General features: G+C 31.6%; 2 protein-coding genes across 6 annotated transcripts in view; one reads left to right on the top strand and one right to left on the bottom strand.

Annotated features, from left to right (window-relative positions):
- Positions 1-16670, top strand: part of LOC144839422 (prolyl endopeptidase-like) — a 34475-nt gene extending 17805 nt beyond the window's left edge. The window contains exon 18 of the transcript XR_013611742.1: positions 16658-16670. The gene's annotated coding sequence lies outside the window, so the exon portion shown is untranslated. The remainder of the gene's footprint in view (positions 1-16657) is intronic.
- The window catches only part of LOC144839414 (twitchin-like), a 58889-nt gene continuing 40779 nt past the window's right edge, over positions 1637-19746 (bottom strand). Inside the window, exons 50-81 of one of the 5 annotated variants that reach the window (XM_078694754.1) lie at positions 18477-18581; positions 17906-18103; positions 17679-17790; positions 17114-17286; positions 16675-16806; positions 16417-16563; positions 15952-16104; positions 15411-15557; positions 14978-15123; positions 14572-14728; positions 14085-14196; positions 13715-13887; positions 13038-13313; positions 12345-12632; positions 12047-12094; positions 11767-11814; positions 11539-11629; positions 11097-11297; positions 10629-10770; positions 10132-10331; positions 9783-9920; positions 9482-9527; positions 9293-9367; positions 8959-9058; positions 7523-7813; positions 7304-7346; positions 6986-7124; positions 6613-6796; positions 5293-5352; positions 4203-4247; positions 3944-4051; positions 1637-3261 (exon numbers count right to left, since the gene is read on the bottom strand). In XM_078694754.1, the coding sequence (XP_078550880.1) occupies positions 3071-3261; positions 3944-4051; positions 4203-4247; positions 5293-5352; positions 6613-6796; positions 6986-7124; positions 7304-7346; positions 7523-7813; positions 8959-9058; positions 9293-9367; positions 9482-9527; positions 9783-9920; positions 10132-10331; positions 10629-10770; positions 11097-11297; positions 11539-11629; positions 11767-11814; positions 12047-12094; positions 12345-12632; positions 13038-13313; positions 13715-13887; positions 14085-14196; positions 14572-14728; positions 14978-15123; positions 15411-15557; positions 15952-16104; positions 16417-16563; positions 16675-16806; positions 17114-17286; positions 17679-17790; positions 17906-18103; positions 18477-18581 (4469 nt within the window). In that variant the 3' untranslated portion in view covers positions 1637-3070. Of the gene's footprint in view, positions 3262-3855; positions 3882-3943; positions 4052-4202; positions 4248-5292; positions 5353-6603; positions 6797-6985; positions 7125-7303; positions 7347-7522; positions 7814-8958; positions 9059-9292; positions 9368-9481; positions 9528-9782; positions 9921-10131; positions 10332-10628; positions 10771-11096; positions 11298-11538; positions 11630-11766; positions 11815-12046; positions 12095-12344; positions 12633-13037; positions 13314-13714; positions 13888-14084; positions 14197-14571; positions 14729-14977; positions 15124-15410; positions 15558-15951; positions 16105-16416; positions 16564-16674; positions 16807-17113; positions 17287-17678; positions 17791-17905; positions 18104-18476; positions 18582-19746 lie in introns of all 5 variants that reach the window. The other 4 variants (XM_078694756.1, XM_078694755.1, XM_078694758.1 and 1 more) reach the window with 4 other exon arrangements.

A 19746-nucleotide genomic window follows, 5' to 3' on the forward strand; every position in this document is an offset into this window, starting at 1 on the left:
AATTTTACTACTTTACTAAAGGGAATTTTTAAAAATGGCAAAATTTCAACCTTTTTATTTTTCGACTATAGCATAATTGACATGCGCAGAACACATTATTCAACTCTGTGCATGTTAATTATAGTAAGCAGTTAATGTAAACAAATAAACGGGTCGACAAAAAAGGGCCAAAATGTGCACTTTTCAAAATACTATTATTATGCAATAATATTGCTATATATGCGAATATATTGCGTTATCATCATCTTATAGACGTATAGTAACCATTTATATCAAAAAATAAAAAGGTCAAAATTTGGCTATTTTCCGAAAAAAATCCCTGTACTATAGTACAGGGATTTTTTCGAAAAATGGCCAAAATAAGCACTTTTCAAAATGCTAATATTATGTAATAATATTGCTATATATGCGCATATATTGCGTTATAATCATCTAATAGACGTATAGTAACCATTTATATAAAAAAATAAAAAAGTCGAAATTTTGCTATTTTTTAAAAAAATAGTACAGGGATTTTTTCGAAAAATGGCCAAAATAAGCACTTTTCAAAATACTATTATTATGTAATAATATTGCTATATATGCGCATATATTGCGTTATAATCATCTTATAGACGTATAGCAACCATCTATATCAGAAAATAAAAAAGTCGAAATTTGGCTATTTTTTAGAAAAATCCCTGTACTATAGTACAGGGATTTTTTAGAAAAATGGCCAAAATAAGCACTTTTCAAAATACTATTATTATGCAATATTATTGCTATATATGCGCATATATTGCGTTATAATCATCTTATAGACGTATAGCAACCATCTATATCAAAAAATAAAATAGTCATAATTTGGCTATTTTTTGGAAAAATCCCTGTACTATAGTACAGGGATTTTTTCGAAAAATTGCCAAAATAAGCTCTTTTCAAAATACTATTATTATGCAATAATATTGCTATATATGCGCATATATTGCGTTATAATCATCTTATAGACGTATAGTAACCATTTACATACAAAAATAAAAAAGTCGAAATTTGGCTATTTTTTGAGAAAATCCCTGTACTATAGTACATGGATTTTTCCGAAAAATGACCAAAATAAGCACTTTTTAAAATACTATTATTATGCAATAATATTGCTATATATGCGCATATTGCGTTATAATCATCTTATAGACGTATAGTAACCATTTATATCAAAAAATAAAAAAGTCGAAATTTGGCTATTTTTTCGAAAAATGGCCAAAATAAGCACTTTTCAAAATACTATTATTATGCAATAATATTGCTATATATGCGCATATATTGTATAATAATCATCTTATAGACGTATAGTAACCATTTATATCAAAAAATAAAAAAGTCGAAATTTGGCTATTTTTTCGAAAAATTGCCAAAATAAGCACTTTTCAAAATACTATTATTATGCAATAATATTGCTATATATGCGCATATATTGCGTTATAATCATCTTATAGATGTATAGTAACCATTTATATGAAAAATAAAAAGGTCGAAATTTGGCTATTTTTCAATGACCCAATTTCGACCTTTTATTTGTCGATATAACTGCCTTACAATATGAAAAATATTTTTAAAAATTTTTACAATTAAACTAGTAAAAAATAAAAAAAAACATTGCTTTAAAGTTTGCTTTTTAATTTCTGCAACCAATATTAATCTATACTACATTTTCTATAACAAACATATTGGCATATATCAATGTAAGGAGCAATAATGTTTAACATGGGTATTCTATATTGAGTGTGTACTTACAATGCTGACATGTTTCATTTAAAAGATGTCTTAGTGTCTACACTATCAAATTCTATGAAAATGTAATGTGCCCATATATGATGACGTCATAGCACTATATGTGTGCATATCAGTACTATATATGGGCACATCACATTTTGTTGTCACATAAAGTTTGATAGTGTAGACAGAACTTTAGGGACCATGTCAACATTATCTACTACAATTTTTACTACAACAATTCATGATTTTAGAATGTTAAGATTCAGTCATTGCAGTAAACGGTGTGTGTGTGTTGCTAACTGCAAAAATAACTTGCTCTACTGCAGTTTGTTTGACATGGTTACCTAAAAAACATCCTTCTTTTTAATCACTAAAAAAGGGTAATGTGCAGTGGCGTAACATAGTGGCGTGAGGCCCCTGATTTAGGAACCCTAAATGGCCCTCTAATGTTGGAGACCTCGGCTGTTTTTTGCTACCTAAGCTCCGGGGTCCTGGGTTTAGCCAGTAAGCGTTCATAGCCGTTACGCCACTGGTAATGTGTGTCTGATATAATTAGTTCAGTATTCAGATATTCATGACCCAACTAGTCTACGCAGACGTTGAGACTAGGTCACGCATGGAAATGAAAGGTCGCTATTATTTGTGACATCATCATATTTTTAAATACTACATTAATGTGTAGCATCTTTATTACACACTGTATACTAAACACACATTATCAACATTGAAGGTTTTAATTATAGGTTATACACTAATCTTACTCCATGGTACTTTATTTCCATGGTAACAGGGCTAAGATAAGTTTTATATATCTTTGATTATATCTAGCAATGGTATAGAGCACTGTAACTAGACAATGTAGTAATCTCCTATTTATAGGTTATATACTATATATATCATAATTTAATATTAATACATAGATAAAAATATATATTTAGTAAAGTATGGACCATTAGAATATCAATTATGATTGATTCACTGCATGTAATTTGCATATAATTTGCATAATTATAAATGTTGTTCTGGCCTATACACAAGGATTACTTAGGAAAAGCTGTGTAGTTGATTAAATATGAAGATATTGTATATATGTAATTCTTATATAATTAAAAACATTCCATTGAATATGTTAGTTATTAAAATTCAATACACTACTGCCTTTAATAGGCAGCCTATACACTGTAGCAAAATACACCGGCATCATGGCCGCATTCAACGCATTTTACACAATCTTCGGTGAAAAATTCATTAATTTTGCTGAACCTAACTAATAAATTAAATTAAATATTTATATAAATTTAAGATATTGCTACCAGACTTAACTGGAATCCTGTTTTTGAAGTGAGAACTTAGCTTGGCATTCTCCAAACTTGTTCTTTGCTTTGATGGAATAGTTACCAGCATCAGTTGCTAAGGTTACAGGAATCTCAAGACCATAAACAGCGCCCTCTGATGTTAAGATGATACGCTCATTGTTTTCAACTACAACATTATCTTTGAGCCATTCAACTGTAAATGCATAACAATTAATAATAATAATATAATTAGTACATTTTCCTCCACCTTTCTTTTATATAATGTCAACACAGGATACAGCATTACACTAGGGGATGGGGGCGCTAAATACTTCATATAGCCCCCACTATATACCGGAGGGGGGGGGGGGCTAAAGCCTGTTTAGCCCCGCCTAAAGCCGTGCCTGAGAATAACACCAAACAATGGTGAAACAACCTATGCTTAAAGAATGATATATAATATAAACAATAATCATCATCATTAACAATGCGCACCTCATTATGTCTCAAATTTTTAAATAAAAGAAATTACATAATTTGTTATTTTATTATGCTTTTTTAAAAAATTGAATGATTAATTAATCATGATGTGCACTTTAAAGAACCTTGTACGTCTTTCGAGACAAGTAGTGAGTTACCCCGGTGTATTAGTACATCACAGCTACTGATCATAACTGGGCCCTCTGGGAGACCAGTCTTTGACTGAAGAGGATACCCAGTAAAAATAATAAATAACAAATACTAATGTGTATTTTGTCATACTAGATACTGCAGACTAAATTGAAGCCTAAGTAAGTGTCTTACTTACCTGGACCTCAACATAATGTACTTAAGCTGTTGGGATAAAAAAAAAGTAAAATGAAAAGAATGAAAAATAAACAACTTGGTCAACTCACAAGACGTTGCGGGATCAGCAAGTTTGCATATTAATTTTACTCGTTCGCCTTCCTTAAATGTTTGCGATTTTGGCTTTTCCATTATAATTGGACCTTTGTAACTTGGTTCTAAATAAAAAGATTTTTAATGAGTCATCATTAGTGAAGTGTTGAGAGCATCATGCATGTCAGCTGTTTTGAGTCACCCTCATTAAACCAAATAACAAATAAATAAAACTTTTAACCTTAAGTAAACCATATGAAAAAAAAGTAAACATACCTGACTTTGCTGGTTTTGATTTAGGTGTTGATGATTTAGTTAAACCTGAAAATGCAAAAATAAAACATAATATTAAGTATTTCCATCAACCAATCAATTGTCTTTTAGATTTATAAAATGTTTTCAAACTGCATGATTAATAAATGATTTAAGATCATATTAAAAAAGTATTCCTAGTATAATTCCTATAACCATGTTTTTAGATATACACTAACAAATTGTTAATATACACATTTTAAGATTTTACTTTTATATTAAACAATTAAATACTGTCCTCAAATATCAAAGAAGTATCTTCATCTAATTTGGTATCTATAATTTGGTATCTATGAATTTGGTAGTGGACCAAAAATGTAACATATAAACGGATACATTTGTCTTTAAAACATCAAATATATAGAATAAACACATCAAAAGCTACAATAGTAATATAATAGAAACATCAATGGAAAACAGCATGAAAAAATATATAAGCTCTGTCTACACTATCAAACTAGTATGAAAAACAAGTTTGATATGCCCAAATATGGTTGTGATATGACATCATCATGTCTATATATGGGCACATCACATTTTGTTGGTAGTTTTATAGTGTAGACAGAGCTTTAGGATTGACATCATAAAAGCTTGATAATAATTATTAAGAATACAATTTAAAAAACAAATATATAATATTAGTTTAAGCAGATTAAATATAAATAGATATACAATAGTATTTTTACAATGTAAAAATAAAATATAATTTTCTTTTTTTTTCAAAATTTGTTAATATAAAATATATTTTAAAAAAAGCAAACATCTCATCCTCTGGGATCACAATCCATAAGAAAAAACATGGCATTCAACATGTCATGTCTGTGTACGTACTTATGTATATAACGAGGGACGACAGCGACAGACTTGTTTGAATCTAAAAGTTACTCCCCAGAAACTGTTTTTAGAACTGATTAAGGCCCTTATTCAACTATGCTCAATGTTTTTCTTCCATTAATTATATATATTCACAGTTCGCAAAATCTTTTTAGAACAGGGGTCCTTGTGTCTATTGGTAGATTGGTAGTTAGAATTAGAAAGACAAGGATTAACTTACTGCTAGTCACGTCAGAGTGAGTAAACGTATGAATTAATCTTCTACCGCTGACATCCCATGCTGCCACAGGTAAACAAAGTTAGCCAATCAAACAACAGATATTATACACATATATATACAAATATATAAACAACAGTCATGCACACATTAAGCTCTGTCTACACTATCAAAGTAGTTTGACAAACGAAAGAGTGATATCCCCAAATATGCTAGTGATATGCCCAAATATGCTAGTGATATGCCCAAATATGCTAGTGATAAGCCCAAATATGTTTGTGATATGACATCATCATGTCCATACATTTTTTTGTCACATAAAGTTTGATAGTGTAGACAGAGCTTTAGGAGAAGATTGGTCAACAAAGTAGATATGATTAATCAATTATTACAAATGTAAATATTTTATATAAGGAAAAAATATCCATAATGTATTGATATATTAATACACAGAACATTAAATATTGAGTAAGTACAAAAATATGAAAAAGAAGAAAAATTGCTTTCACAACACATGCAGGTTAAGACATGCAAATGCACATTATAAGGGTCTACAGAAGCAGCAACTAGCCGATTCTCAGTACTGTATCTATGGTTTATCCAGTATCATAGGCAGATTCTATAATACAGTGTCACATATGTATCACATGTGATGCCTGTATTATAGGCCACAAGCCTCACATAACCTTAACATAATACAGGCATCACATGTGTACATGTGTGACACTGTATTACAGCATTCGTCCATGATACTGGACAGATATGTGGAGATACAGTACAAAGTATCGGGTGCAGCAACAACAACAAACTGCTTTAGTTTTACTTATCCTGAGAAAGCAACATACCAGCTTTTTCTGAGTTTAAATAAAGGAAAGTAAGAGCAGGCAATTAATGTAGGATCTAACATTGTTAAGAATATTGATATGAGAAATAGAGGAATGTTAAAGGAAGATAAAGAAACTTGTGAGAAAAGAATGGAAAGGGTCTGAAAGAGGAACTACTTTATCTAATAATGCTCTCAGGACTTTAGGAAGTAACTCATGTTGAAAGTAAAATCTTCACTATTTCTTTGTAGCACAAACCTGCATTCATTACACATTCACTGTGTATCCATACGAATTATTGAAAATAACAAATTAATTAAAAACTATAAAAGAATATTATAATCTATTTTTAGAAATCAAGAACAATATTGCATATTATAGTATGAATACTGTAGTTATTCCAATCTCTTACATAGGGTTTACCGTTAAACCAATAGGAGTAAACTATGGGACGACCAGTTTTAGGTAAGAGGAACCTCAAAATATAAACTATATTTACCTTCAACGGTAACAAAACATTCTGTGATATCTTCTCCAAGTGAATTCACTGCTTTACAACTATACTTGGCAGCATGTGATTCTTTTACTTTACTAATATCTAACGTACAAAGTCCTGATGAATAACCAATACTATATTCAGAACTATTCTTTGTAACTTCTTTATCATTCACAAACCACGTAATCTAAAGGAAAATATATAAATGTATAATATCCAATCTGCAGATTCGATCTTATTAGATCTCCAGTGCAGCTCAGGTTTTGAAATGATATGTACTGCAGAACTGGCACAATACACATTTATTTTATTGACTCTCACCATACATCACAGTATTGTCATATAACACATATGTAATTCTCATCACAGTGCTTACCTTAGCTTCTGGAATAGCTTCTACAATACAAGATAATTTAACAGTGTCGTGCAATTGAATATTTCTGTGTCGCAATCGGAAAGTAAACATAGCTTTACAATCACGAATCTCTTCTGCAAATACTTTAGGAACAAATGTCCTGTAAAATAACAAGATTAGTTATAAAGTTACATAGCTTTACAGAATATCTTCTGAAAATATTTTAGGATGCTGCAAAGTAACAAGATTAGTTATAAATTAATATAACTTTACAGAATCTCTTCTGCTATGACTATGATTGTACCTACAGTTTTTTTTTATATATTCAAAATTAAATACCTTTTAATACTGGCTGAATCATCTTGCCTTTTAAGTGGATCAGCTAAAACATAATTTTAAACAATCGTAAGTTAGTTCAATAAATATTTAAAATAGCAGTTACTTAAAAAGTATTTGTAAAGTAGCTAGCAAATTGAAATATATATATGAAGAAAAGGTGTGAATTACTGAGAAACTAAAGAATGGATAAATATTATTGAAATAGAAATAGAAACTCACGTAAAACTTGTAATTTAACTTTATGTTGAATGTCTCCAAATGAATTCTTGGCTTTCACTGTATATTCTCCAGCATCATCCATGGTACACACACCAACTTGTAAGCAGTACCTAATGCCATCTTGTTTATTTTTATGTTTCAAACTCTGTTTTAATTCTACATCATCTCGCCACCATGTAATAAGAGGAGCTGAGGCTGCAGCTATTTGACATTCCAGGGCAACATCTCCTCCCTCCTTCACCATCATATCGTGAGGGCGCTTGATGAACCTTGGCCTAGCATCCTTCCGACCTATAAAACATTTGTCAAATTTTACTTTACGATACTGTGGCCTGTATTCACCAATCAGACTTAAGTAAGAGATTTCCTTTAAATTAAATTTTCAATATTAACTCAATAAATATTTAAGTATTTCCCTAAATATTAAGTATTTCACTCAACTCAATAAATATTTAAGTATTTCCCTTAAATATTAAGTATTTTACTCAACTCAATAAATATTTAAGTACTTCCCTTAAATATTAAGTATTTCACTCAACTCAATAAATATTTAAGTATTTCCCTTAATTTGTAATCATTTAGATAGGAAATTGTTCTTAATTTTAAGGGTGTTAAAGCATTGTGCAGATAGCCAAGTATTAACAAATTGTTTACTTTAAAGCCCCCTTCCCTACGTTTTTTAGATCTAATTTAAGATCACAAACTATATTTAATGTAAAAATAATACTATATGGTCCTATTGCGATAACTTTTTTCGTCTTTAAACGGTTAAAAATGTGAAAAATAAGTCGATTCTAATAATTATAGCGGCCCGCTATAAATCCCAAAATGCATTGCGCGCGGATTGATATTTTTGTTTTTCACCTGTAATTCGCCCACTTTTCGATCGATCGTGAGGCCAAAACAAATGGAAGACTCCTAACTTTTCAGCGAAAATACCGGGTTTTCCCCAATTTGTATCAACGGAGTCTGGCAAAAATAGAAAGACAATTAATGCAGCAACTATACAACGTCAGGCTAGGTATATAGCTAGCGTACGATGTTCGTACGTTACCGATGTTTACCAGCTAGGCCTACAAAACTAAGCCTAGCTAGGCTAGGCCTAAGACCGTCCACGAGAGGTCGATCGCCGCGAGCTACTTAGGTAGTGCATTGTTTCTCACTTTTTATCATAATTTACCATAAAACGTACATTTAAGACAAGGAATGACATGGTTTAATGTTTTTAAAGTGATATATATGTATTATTTTCCAAAAAACGTCCAAAATTGCAGGGAAGGGGTCTTTAACATAATAGCTTTAATAACTCATAAGAATGGTCTCATAATGAATGTTACTTAATAGTGCTACTGTTTTAAGTCACAACAACATAGATAATTAGTCAGGTCATAATAAGATTCTTATCTCATATATCAATTGTTATATAACCAACTTACTAATGCCACAATCTGCAACAAAGTCATTCTTAAGTGGACGTCGACGTCGATGACCGCTGCTGTCACCCAATCGTCCAACACCTACAACTGCTGTACCAGCCTAAAAAATAAAAACATAGTCATTTATTTACATAATTATAAATTGTTATGTAATCTTACATAAAACATTTATTCTTATTTTTTAAATTAACATAGTTGAAAATAAACGTACCAACCACAGTCTGCCTAAACAAATAAAAAAGAATTTATTCGCATCACTTTATAATATGCAATAATATGAATGTTTACATTATTTTACACAAAACATTGTTCTTTTTCTTTCAAATGAACTTACCAACCACGGCCTGCCTTCTAATAAGGATCGATGTCTATCTGTTGGAATCTTAGTTTTAGCTCCTCTACTTGGATCCTAAAAACAATGCAAAATAATTAAATAATGATGAAATTCTATAAATCTTACTATCTGAAATGATATTTGATTTAATTGTTTTTTATTCACTTGAAATAAAAATGGAAATATTACCTTTAACCAGGGATGTTCTAGTGCTTCATGTGCTCCCATTCTTTTACTGAAATAAAAAAAGAAAAAATGAGGATGACTTTAGTCTGGGACTTAATTTAGAAAGTATGGACTTATTTATTGTTATCATTGGTTTAATACATGTGAATATGACTTGGTAATAAATAAGTTTCCAATTAAAAGTAAATGTCTATAGTTCTACTAGTGCTGTTATTACTTTCCTTTACTATTATATGAATTTTAATTTAATTTAATTTAATTTACATTTTGCAACCCGAGACCTGACGTGCAGTGCATAACTTACTCTTTATCTTTTATGAGTAATCTTTCAATAAAGTCTTTAGCTTCATCTGAGATTGGTTTGAAAGCATCTTTATCAAACTGCCATTTACAATCCTTTATTTTGTCTTTGTCAGCATCAAAAGGATGAATACCACTTAATCTGTAAAAACAGTAACAAAATTTAATAACATTTTGTGCTCGTAATTGGAAGCTTTTGAAATGTGATGACCTATGACCTATAACATACGCATATAGTGCTGTTGGTCATCACCTGATCCTACAATCCACCAAAATGATGTCAGGAAATCAAGTGAGAGAAGCTTGCGCACAATGAAATGTGATTAGGTCATTGAAAATCAAAAGAAACTTACAGCATATAGCAGATAACACCAACAGTCCACATGTCAGTACAGAACCCGACCTCTGACCCTTCAATGACCTCTGGTGCTAAGAAGTCGGTGCTTCCTTGTGCTAACTTTGCTCTTTGATCAGGATCTAGCTTGGTTGCCATGCCATAGTCAATTAATCTGACAGCATTGGTACGTTTGGTTTCAAATAAAACACTTTGAGGCTATGATGTACAAAAATACAATTTAAAACATTATTGTACCCTGTAAATTACATAAACCAGTTATGAAAGATTAGCAATAGTTACATATCCATACATGAAGCCTCTTAAAAACTACAACACCCTCCATAATGCATTCCAGTATATTTCAGTGGTGAAAGAGGAGCTCGTCTCTCGTACTCCAACTTTTTTTCTTAATGAGAGAAAAGAACCTCTTTGTCTCAAAGCTTTGTCTATCGATAATCTCCCTAGAAAAAAATCTTGATCCACCCTTAACCTGTAATTAGCACATACACTTACCCTTAAAGCCAAATGCATGTAGTTTCTTGTGTGAATGTGATTCAAACCTTCACATACTTGTTTTGTGTACATTGCTACTTCAGCTTCAGTTAATACATAGTTTTTATTGAGGCATCGTTGGAATGCATCACCACCTGACAAACTATGAACAAAAGAAAAAAATACCACCATAAGATTTATTAGTTATTAATATTTTGCAAAGTACTATCATTTGTAATTTAACATGAAAGCTTTAAAAAGTATTAATAGAATTTATTTAATAAAATCAGAGAAAAAGAGTCAAATTCTACTCCAGAAAACTTTCAGAACACATTTTACATTGTTGAAAAATAGAAAAGGTATATTTCAAAATGTTTAGTTCAAGGTGCCAAAGTCTTGAAATAGCGTTTAGATTTCAAATGTGTTTGTTGTATATACTGAAAAAGTTTGAGTGTCACCCAGTCATAAATAAAACGAATGGCAACTTACAAGTCTAGAATGAGCACCATTTTGTCATCAGTTTCAAAGACATCGTGTAATTGTTGTAACCTAGGATACTGGAGGTTTGTCATAGCTTCTACTTCTTTACGTATGAATGGTATATCTGCTGAATCAATGTCTATGAACTTGGCGGCAAAGTTCTTGCCTGTAGCCTTCTCTACTGCTCTGTATACAACTCCAAAATCACCCCTAAAAACAGTATATTTCTAGTTATTGCATTATCAAGTAAGCATAAGGCAAGCAGATATTAGATTACAACATTAAGCCAAAGGAAACTGGAGAATACTTGGAGGTCCAGTGCACTTTAAAGTAAAAAATGGAGTAGAAAGTTATTACAGAGTCTTGATTTATGTCATCCTTTGTTGTTATGAACAAGAACCGGATGTAAGCTGCAAAAAATAAGTTATTGTATATTTGTTTGAAATCTTACCTTCCAATTTCTTCACCAATGTAATATCTACTCTCAACAGGCGATTTCCTGGGCTTTACTTTCCGTGTTACATATGGATCATCTAAGTCAACTGCATTAACAAACAAAGTATGAATGTAAAATAAATTGTGTTTAATTATATGTATACAGCATATATAAACAATTATTATCAGAAATACTTAAACTTAATAAAAAAAAGTAAAATAGTTTTTGGAAACATATACTCACCTATGTTGTCGTAATCTGATACTTTTGGAACACGAGATGTTAACGGAGCTGACAAATAAAAAACAAATAAATCAATTACTAAGTAGGGATCTCACGAAATAGACTCTAAATCTTAATTATAGATAACAATACTGGAATTAAGATATCACATTTTGATCTTTTTAAAAAAAAGTAATTTTGTTGTAAGCTTTTGGTGTATTGATTGCCAAAAGCAAATTTAAACCAGGATTGGTAGTTAAGCATAAACTTAGTTTATACTTTTTAAATCTGTCAGTTTTACCTTCTGCTTCATCTTCAATTACTATTCTCTTTGTAAGTCTTTCTGGTTCTAAAAATAAAACATTAAATATAAAAACTTAAGTAAACTTCAAACATCAAAATGTACTCTGTTAAAAAGAAACAAGACTGCTTGCTCTCACTAGCGACCTTTTATTGTTACAAAGTAATCATCGATGATCGAGTCCAATAGTAATTTTATGCATACTGAGCTTTCTTTTCAACTTGATAAGTGTGTAGAAAAAATGAAAGGCCACTTGTTAAAAGTAGCTTTTAAAAATATAAATTGTGTAATTGCCTACCTGGTATACTTATTGTATGAGAGACTTCAGCGTACTCGCTGGACCCATGCACATTGTCAACTCGTAATCTAAACTTATAAGGCGTATTAGTATCAAGCATACTGACGATACAAGAGGTCATGGAGGTCGACGCAGCCCTGATCCAGCTGTCCATGTCTGCTGGCCTTTTCTCAACGACATATCCAGTAATAGGACTGCCACCGTCTTCTGTTGGTGCGTTCCATGTTAACTCCACAGATTCAAAAGTGACATCTTGTGCTTTCAGATTTGAAGCAGGGTCTGGCACATCTATAAAACATAAGTGACATTAAATAAGTGACATAAAATAAATGACATAAATAAGTGACATTAAATAAGTGACATTAAATAAGTGACAAAATAAAAAAGTGACATAATAAGTGACATCTTGTGCTTTCAGATTTGTAGCAGGGTCTGGTACATCTATAAACATAAGTGACATAAATAAGTGACATTAAATAAGTGACAAAATATAAAGTGACATAATAAGTGACATCTTCTGTGATTTCTATGCAGATTAGACATTTTTTCATGAATGTTATAAATATTTAATTCTTAATAGCGTTCCAGGCTTAAATTGTAGACCTTTAGTCCACCAGCAACATTTAATCTTAGCCTCCCATGCGTGACATTGGTCTAAGGAAGGAATAATAATCATACTATACTACTACTTACCACATACTTGTACATTGATTGTTGCTGAATCTTTTCCTAATGCATTTTCAGCCGATATTTTATACAAGCCAGAATGTTGGCGATCTGCTCTGTCTATTGTCAATGTGGAATAACGATCGGCCGCTTCTACACCACGGTTTACGTTTGTACCGTCTTTAGACCACGATGACTTAGGCTTTGGTAATCCTGTGATTGGTATTTTGAGTTTGATTGTCTGGCCTTTCTCAATATATACTATATCTCGGAAACGTGGTGGTAACTTAATTTTTGGTGGACCTGTTTAGGAAAAAATGTATTAATAATAACAATAATTGCAGACAGTAAATAGTGCCTAATAAAACCGTTTGTAAACGCTTTACATCGTATATATATTGCACTTTACACAGTGGACTAGATGTTACAACTTTCATCCCTCCCTTTGTTGTCGAGATGCTATCAAACATCACTAATTCATCTATCCACGACAGACGGATCAGTACATCAGGGTAGCCAATGACTCTCAGAAGATGCACTGGGTTCATTAAAATGCACATAAGCAAGACGTGTACACTGAACAACCAGTTTTTAGACCTTACCAGAGAAAACCTTGATGTGATGTGTTTTTTAAATTGAACATTGATTGCTCTTTCATTCTTGCTTTAAAGGGTATAATAATATTAAAAACATTTACTACATACATTTGATGATGAGATCAGCTCGACTGAACTTCTTGCCGCCAATATTACTAATTTCACATGAATATTCATCGCTATCTTCTCCAAATACTTGACTTATATTCAGTATACATGTGTCACCATCAAATGATATCAAATACTTATCATTTGAATATATTTCTCTCTGACCTTTGAACCTAAATAAAGTACACACATGTCACATGGTTAGTTTTAAGAACAATTCCTACTTATAGGTATATTCTGTAATTTTATTTAGTTTGTTGTTCTTTTTTTTCATCGTTGTTAACTGTTTGTTTCTCTTTGCAAGTTTGCTAACTAAAACTGTGGAGAAAAAAAAGTCTGCTTATAACAAAAAATAAATAAATAAACACACCATCTAATATCTGGCTTAGGCTTTCCTGTATATGAAACCTCAAATGTAGCAGCTTTGCCTTGTTCTACTGTTGTGTCTTTCAATGCTTTTAGAATTCTTGGCCTGATCACCTCTGTAATACCAATAATAGATTTATTTAAACTTTTAATTTACATATTTCAGTATATCAAAGTTTTATTATGACTTAAACTACACAAATGTGGTGTCGGTAGTCTATGAGTGAATACAGTAGCTCAGTTATATTTACAACCAATCACCTTTCACAGATCTTGGCTCTTTCCTGACTCCCATATGGACACAGAAAATGGAAGAGTTCAGGCTCTGTAGCAGGCTGTATAAAAGTCACTCATGCATGACATCATCATTCTCATAGTTTTGTCTTTTATTTTCAACCCATAATTTGTTTATCAGAAATGGTTTTTTTTTACGTTACAATATTATATTTAGACATTATAATCTGAGAAATGTCAAAGCTTTGACATTTTACCTTTTGGATCTTTGATTTTAACGGCAGTACTTGCTGTCGACGGTTCGCTAAGTCCACCTTCATTCACGGCAAACACTCTGAATTCATAATTCCTATCTTCAATCAGATTTGGAAGATTATACGATAATGACACTACTGGATTTTTATTTACACGCACCTAAAGCAAAAAGGAAACAAGAAACATATGTATATTTAATGAAATCAGTGAAGTACAGCTGTTGTATAATAAGGATTAAATTCGGAGTTGGAAGGTCACACCATTTACGGTGATAGTGGTTTTTCTGATTTTGATCCTCCTCAGCACTCTTCTATTGTGCTATTTGCTTGTTTGTTTTGTTAAACTTTTTGCTGAAAGGAATAAAATAAAAATAAAATACAGTTTAATTCATGCAAAGTGTTACTTTACCCATCTATCAGTGCCTGCTTCAGCTTTTTCCACAAAGTACCCTAATATGGGCCTTCCACCATCAGACTCTGGGCGCGCCCATATAAGGTTTACAAAGTCTTTGCCGACCTCTGTGACATCTGGCACACCTGGTTTGCTTGGTGCATCTAGAAAAAAACATTACATACATGTGGTGTATGAAGATATAATAATACTATACAATGAAATACAATTCCTGATGACATAATATAACATGTACTTTCTTAACTGTGTATATTAACATAATTTAGGACCGCATGCCTCAAAAACAGTTTAAGAAAGTTTAAGAAGATCATTTATAATCTGCACTTGAAATTGGTCTTAAGATTTCATTTTAAGAATACTCATTAAATATTGTACAACAAGTACAAGTACAACTGTCCCTTTAAAATAATGAAAAACAACAAAAAGTTACCAAATGGATTCTTGGCAAGGATTGCAGAGCTTGTAGCAACAGGTTCACCAATACCAATGTCATTCTCAGCACTCACTCTTAAATGGTATAACTTATGTGTTGTTAGTCCTTGTACTACATATGTGGTGTCTTTTATGAAGCTACCAACTGAAAGAAGAAGAAAAAAAGAATACTAGAATATGATATTCTACTCTAGATAAATAAACACAGCACTACAGGAAACTTATGGTTATCAAATGCGGGCCTCAGCAATTCCAACTTTAGGAATTGATATTGAGATACAGTATTCAAGAAATTTGGTAAGATTTTGGAAAATCCCCGAAAATCTTTGGACAATCTGCTTGCTAAACCCCAAATAATTCAAGCTAAAAACTAGTATTACACATGAGGAGCATTAGTTGTCTATAGGCTTGTTAAGCTCTTTCTACACTATAAAACTTTATAATACAGAATGTGATGTGCCCATATATGGACACAATGACATCATATCACTACCATATTTGGGCACATTGTAGATAGAGCTTTAAACCATCTAACTGACCTGTGACCCAAGCTTCTGTACCATCCTCTTTACGTTCTGTAACATAGTTCTTGATTGGACAACCTCCCTTCTTCTTTGGTGGTTTCCATGCAATGGTGATTGATGTATCTGTCACTCTTCCAACATCAAAGTTTTCTGGAGGACCAGGTGGAGCTGTCAATCAAAATAATTATTTACCATTATTAGGAAAATCTGTCATGATAGAATTTAATTTATTCTGATACAGGTTTACATGGCAAAGGAACTGTAGAGTAAAGCTCTGTCTACACTATCAAAGAGTATGACGTGTCCAAATATGGTAGTGATATGACATCATTGTATCCATACATGGGCACAACACATCAAAGTTTGATAGTGTAGACAGAGCTTAAGATTTGTGGTACACAATGTAATCTAAATAAAAAGCAGTAGGCAGATAAGATATAATTAAGAATGAAATATATTGATAATATACTGCAAACTTACACAAAATATCTACAGTAAATGTGACAGTATCTTCACCGATTTCATTGCCAATTGCTACTTTGTAGTCTCCAGCATCATCTGGCACTGCTTCACGTGCAGTGAACATCACATAGTCATCAAATACAACTTGTTTTATACGTGCATCAGCTGAAAAAAAACCAAAATCATTAAAACACTGACCTAGATAACTGATAAAAAAGTGCAAAATAATTACTGTACAAAGCAAAGAGTATGTAAGTAGAAATAAAGTGAATGCACCTTCAACTGGCTCTCCATCTTTAGTCCAGCGAGCGTTAATCTTTCCTTTACCATCATATAAAACTTTGACCTTAAATGGTGACCCTGACTCCACTTGGACATCACGAGGCGGCCCAGCTATTTTTGGTGGAACTGAAAGAGAATAATAAAACATGTTAACAATGGTAATAATCAATAAAATATACAAGAAATGGCTATGATGAAAACATGTTGATGATACGATATAATGCTACAGCATCAATAACTATGATGTCATAGACAACACTGATGGAAGTGATGATGTTGATGGCATTGATGATGATATCAACAGCAAAAATGATGACAATGTACACACACCGATGATAGAGATGACAAAAAATAACCAAAGTTACAGCAATTAATGCTGTTTCAACAAAGAAGCCTGAAGCATCAATGATGATGTACAGATTGTAACACTAACCTTCTACTTTTAGCTTGGCTGAGCAGCTTGCTTTTCCAGCTTTATTTGAAATTTCACAAGTGATTTCTGATTGGTCAGATTCTTGTATATCATCCAATACTAATGAATATGTATTGTCGTTTTCTCTCATGTGTACACGGAAACCAGAGTACAACTCAATACCATTCTTGAACCTGTAAGAGCAGTGCATAAGGTATTTATATATTTATTTATTCATTTTTAATTACTATTATTATTATTTATTTTTATTGTCAATTTTTATTATTTGTTCAATATTTTAAAATATGCATCCTCCATGTACATGCTTGTGGGTGGCGTATGTGGAAAATAAATTGAATTGAAAAATGTACTGAGCACTGAAATTTAAGTTTGAATTACATGTGGACAGTACAGAGGTATCCCGAAAGATAGTAAATTCTAATGGGGCCTAAAATTGCAGCATATTGTCAAAAAGGTCTTGGTGGCACAACCAAATTTGGACACAGTTGCAGTTATAGAAGAGCATATATGAACAAAGAGTGAGTTTAGTTACTGTTGAACTTTAATCACATAGTGCGGATATTACCATTTAACTTGAGGTGCTGGTCTGCCTACAACCTTACATTCAAACTTAGCTTGTTCTCCCTTTGGTGTTGATGTGTCATCAATCGGTTTATCAAAGTATGGCGCTGATCCAACTAAAATAAAAAAACAAATATAATTTAATATGAGCTATTTAAAGAAAAATATTTTAAACAACCTATAAAAGACACAACAAAAAGAATATTTATTATAAAATTTGCAATTTCATACCATTTGCTGCCTTGGGTACAACTGGTTGACTAGCATTGCTAGGCTCACTAACTCCAGCCTCATTTTGTGCTCTTACTCTGAACTCATACTCTCTGCCTTGAGTAAGATCATCTACTGTAAAGTGTGGTTCCTTGACAGGATATTTGTTAGATTTTGTCCAATTATCTGAATCTGTTGGCTTCAACTCAACCACATAACCTTGAAATGAATTAATACATTTGTAAAAATTCTTTTTACTTCAGTAACTACATTTTTTACTGCTTAATGTATGAATTAGGTCGTTTAAAAGTATCAGTCACTGTAGTAAACAGTGTTTACTAAATAATTTCAGGCTAAACAAAATGTAGTTACTGCAGTAATTGCAGTAGAATAATTTTGACATGGTCTGTTAATGAAATACAGTATTAGAAAATGAAATCCCAACAAAGCTCAAGATCTCTAAACAAGATATTTATTTTCTCTTTTGACTGCAAGCTCCTGTAATTTTTTCAGATTGGAGTTTTCTTAATATTTATGTTTTTTCATATTTAATTCTGGTATTTGTTACTTAAGACTTTTTAGCGCCACCTACCTGTGATTCTGCTGCCACCATCAGACACTGGTTTGGTCCAGTTTAGTTCCACTGTCGTTGGTGTCACCTGACCAATTTGAGGTGTTCCTGGCTTACCAGGTGGTACTAAAAACAAAAAATGAAGTTTAAGAAAAAATTCATAAAAATAATCTCATTATCTTTTACAATAGACATTGTAGTCAGGGTCCTCGTGTATTTCCGTAGGATTTTAATGCCCAAAGTGAGATTTCACTTGATTTCACTTTATTATGGTGCTAGGATACCAAAAATGCTAGGTAACAAATTTTCACGATCCCGTAACCATGGTAACAGCCCCAATTTCAAAATGGCGACCAAATGGCCATATCTCCATAACCCTTTGGTCTATTGACAAGATATTGGTATCAAAATACTCGGAATATATATATTTATATTCGTTGTAATAGAACATTTTTACTAAATGCAACCGGAAATGCTATTTTTCTGTACTATTGACCCTTGACCTTGACTTGTACTGTATCTTAAAAACGGCTGGTCATATAAATTTAAAAATGGTCTCAAATTGCTCAGACCTTATATATTTATTTTTATTGTAATGCAATATTTTGTTAAAAAATGTCCGGAAGCAAAGTTATTGACCTTTGACATAAAGAATAGCTTGCAAGGATTTTTATTCAGTAGTCTCTGGTCATATCTCCATAACCCTTTGGTCTATTGACAATATATTGGTATCAAAATACTCGGAATAAATATATTTATATTCGTTATAATAGAACATTTTTACTAAATATAACCGGAAATGCTATTTTTCTGCACTATTGACCCTTGACCTTGACTCGCACTGTATCTAAAAAACGGCTGATTATAGAAATTTAAAAATGGTCTCAAATTGCTCAGACCATACATATTTATATTTATTTTAATGCAACATTTTGTTAGAAAATGACCGGAAGTAAAGTTATTGACCTTTGACCTAATAAACATGAACTTTATGTATAAGCATTTATCTATTTGAGCATGTATCGGCAATGTGGTAGGAGATTAAAAATGAGTTTATACATTATTATTATCATTCGAATATTTAATTTCTAATTCAAATATTTAGTTTTTATATATATTAGTATATACTTTATAGTGTAAGTAAACACATTTATCTATGTAAACAACTTTGGACAATAGTTAAAATTTAAGCAGAAATTCATTGCACTGTAGTAATTTTTCTCCCATCCACTTCACTAAATGACGTAGTCAAATTGATTCTTCCTGCACTTTTCCTGAAATGTTAATTGCT

This window comes from Antedon bifida, chromosome 4, assembly GCF_963402885.1.
Source record: "Antedon bifida chromosome 4, ecAntBifi1.1, whole genome shotgun sequence".
Taxonomy (NCBI): Eukaryota; Metazoa; Echinodermata; class Crinoidea; order Comatulida; family Antedonidae; genus Antedon; species Antedon bifida.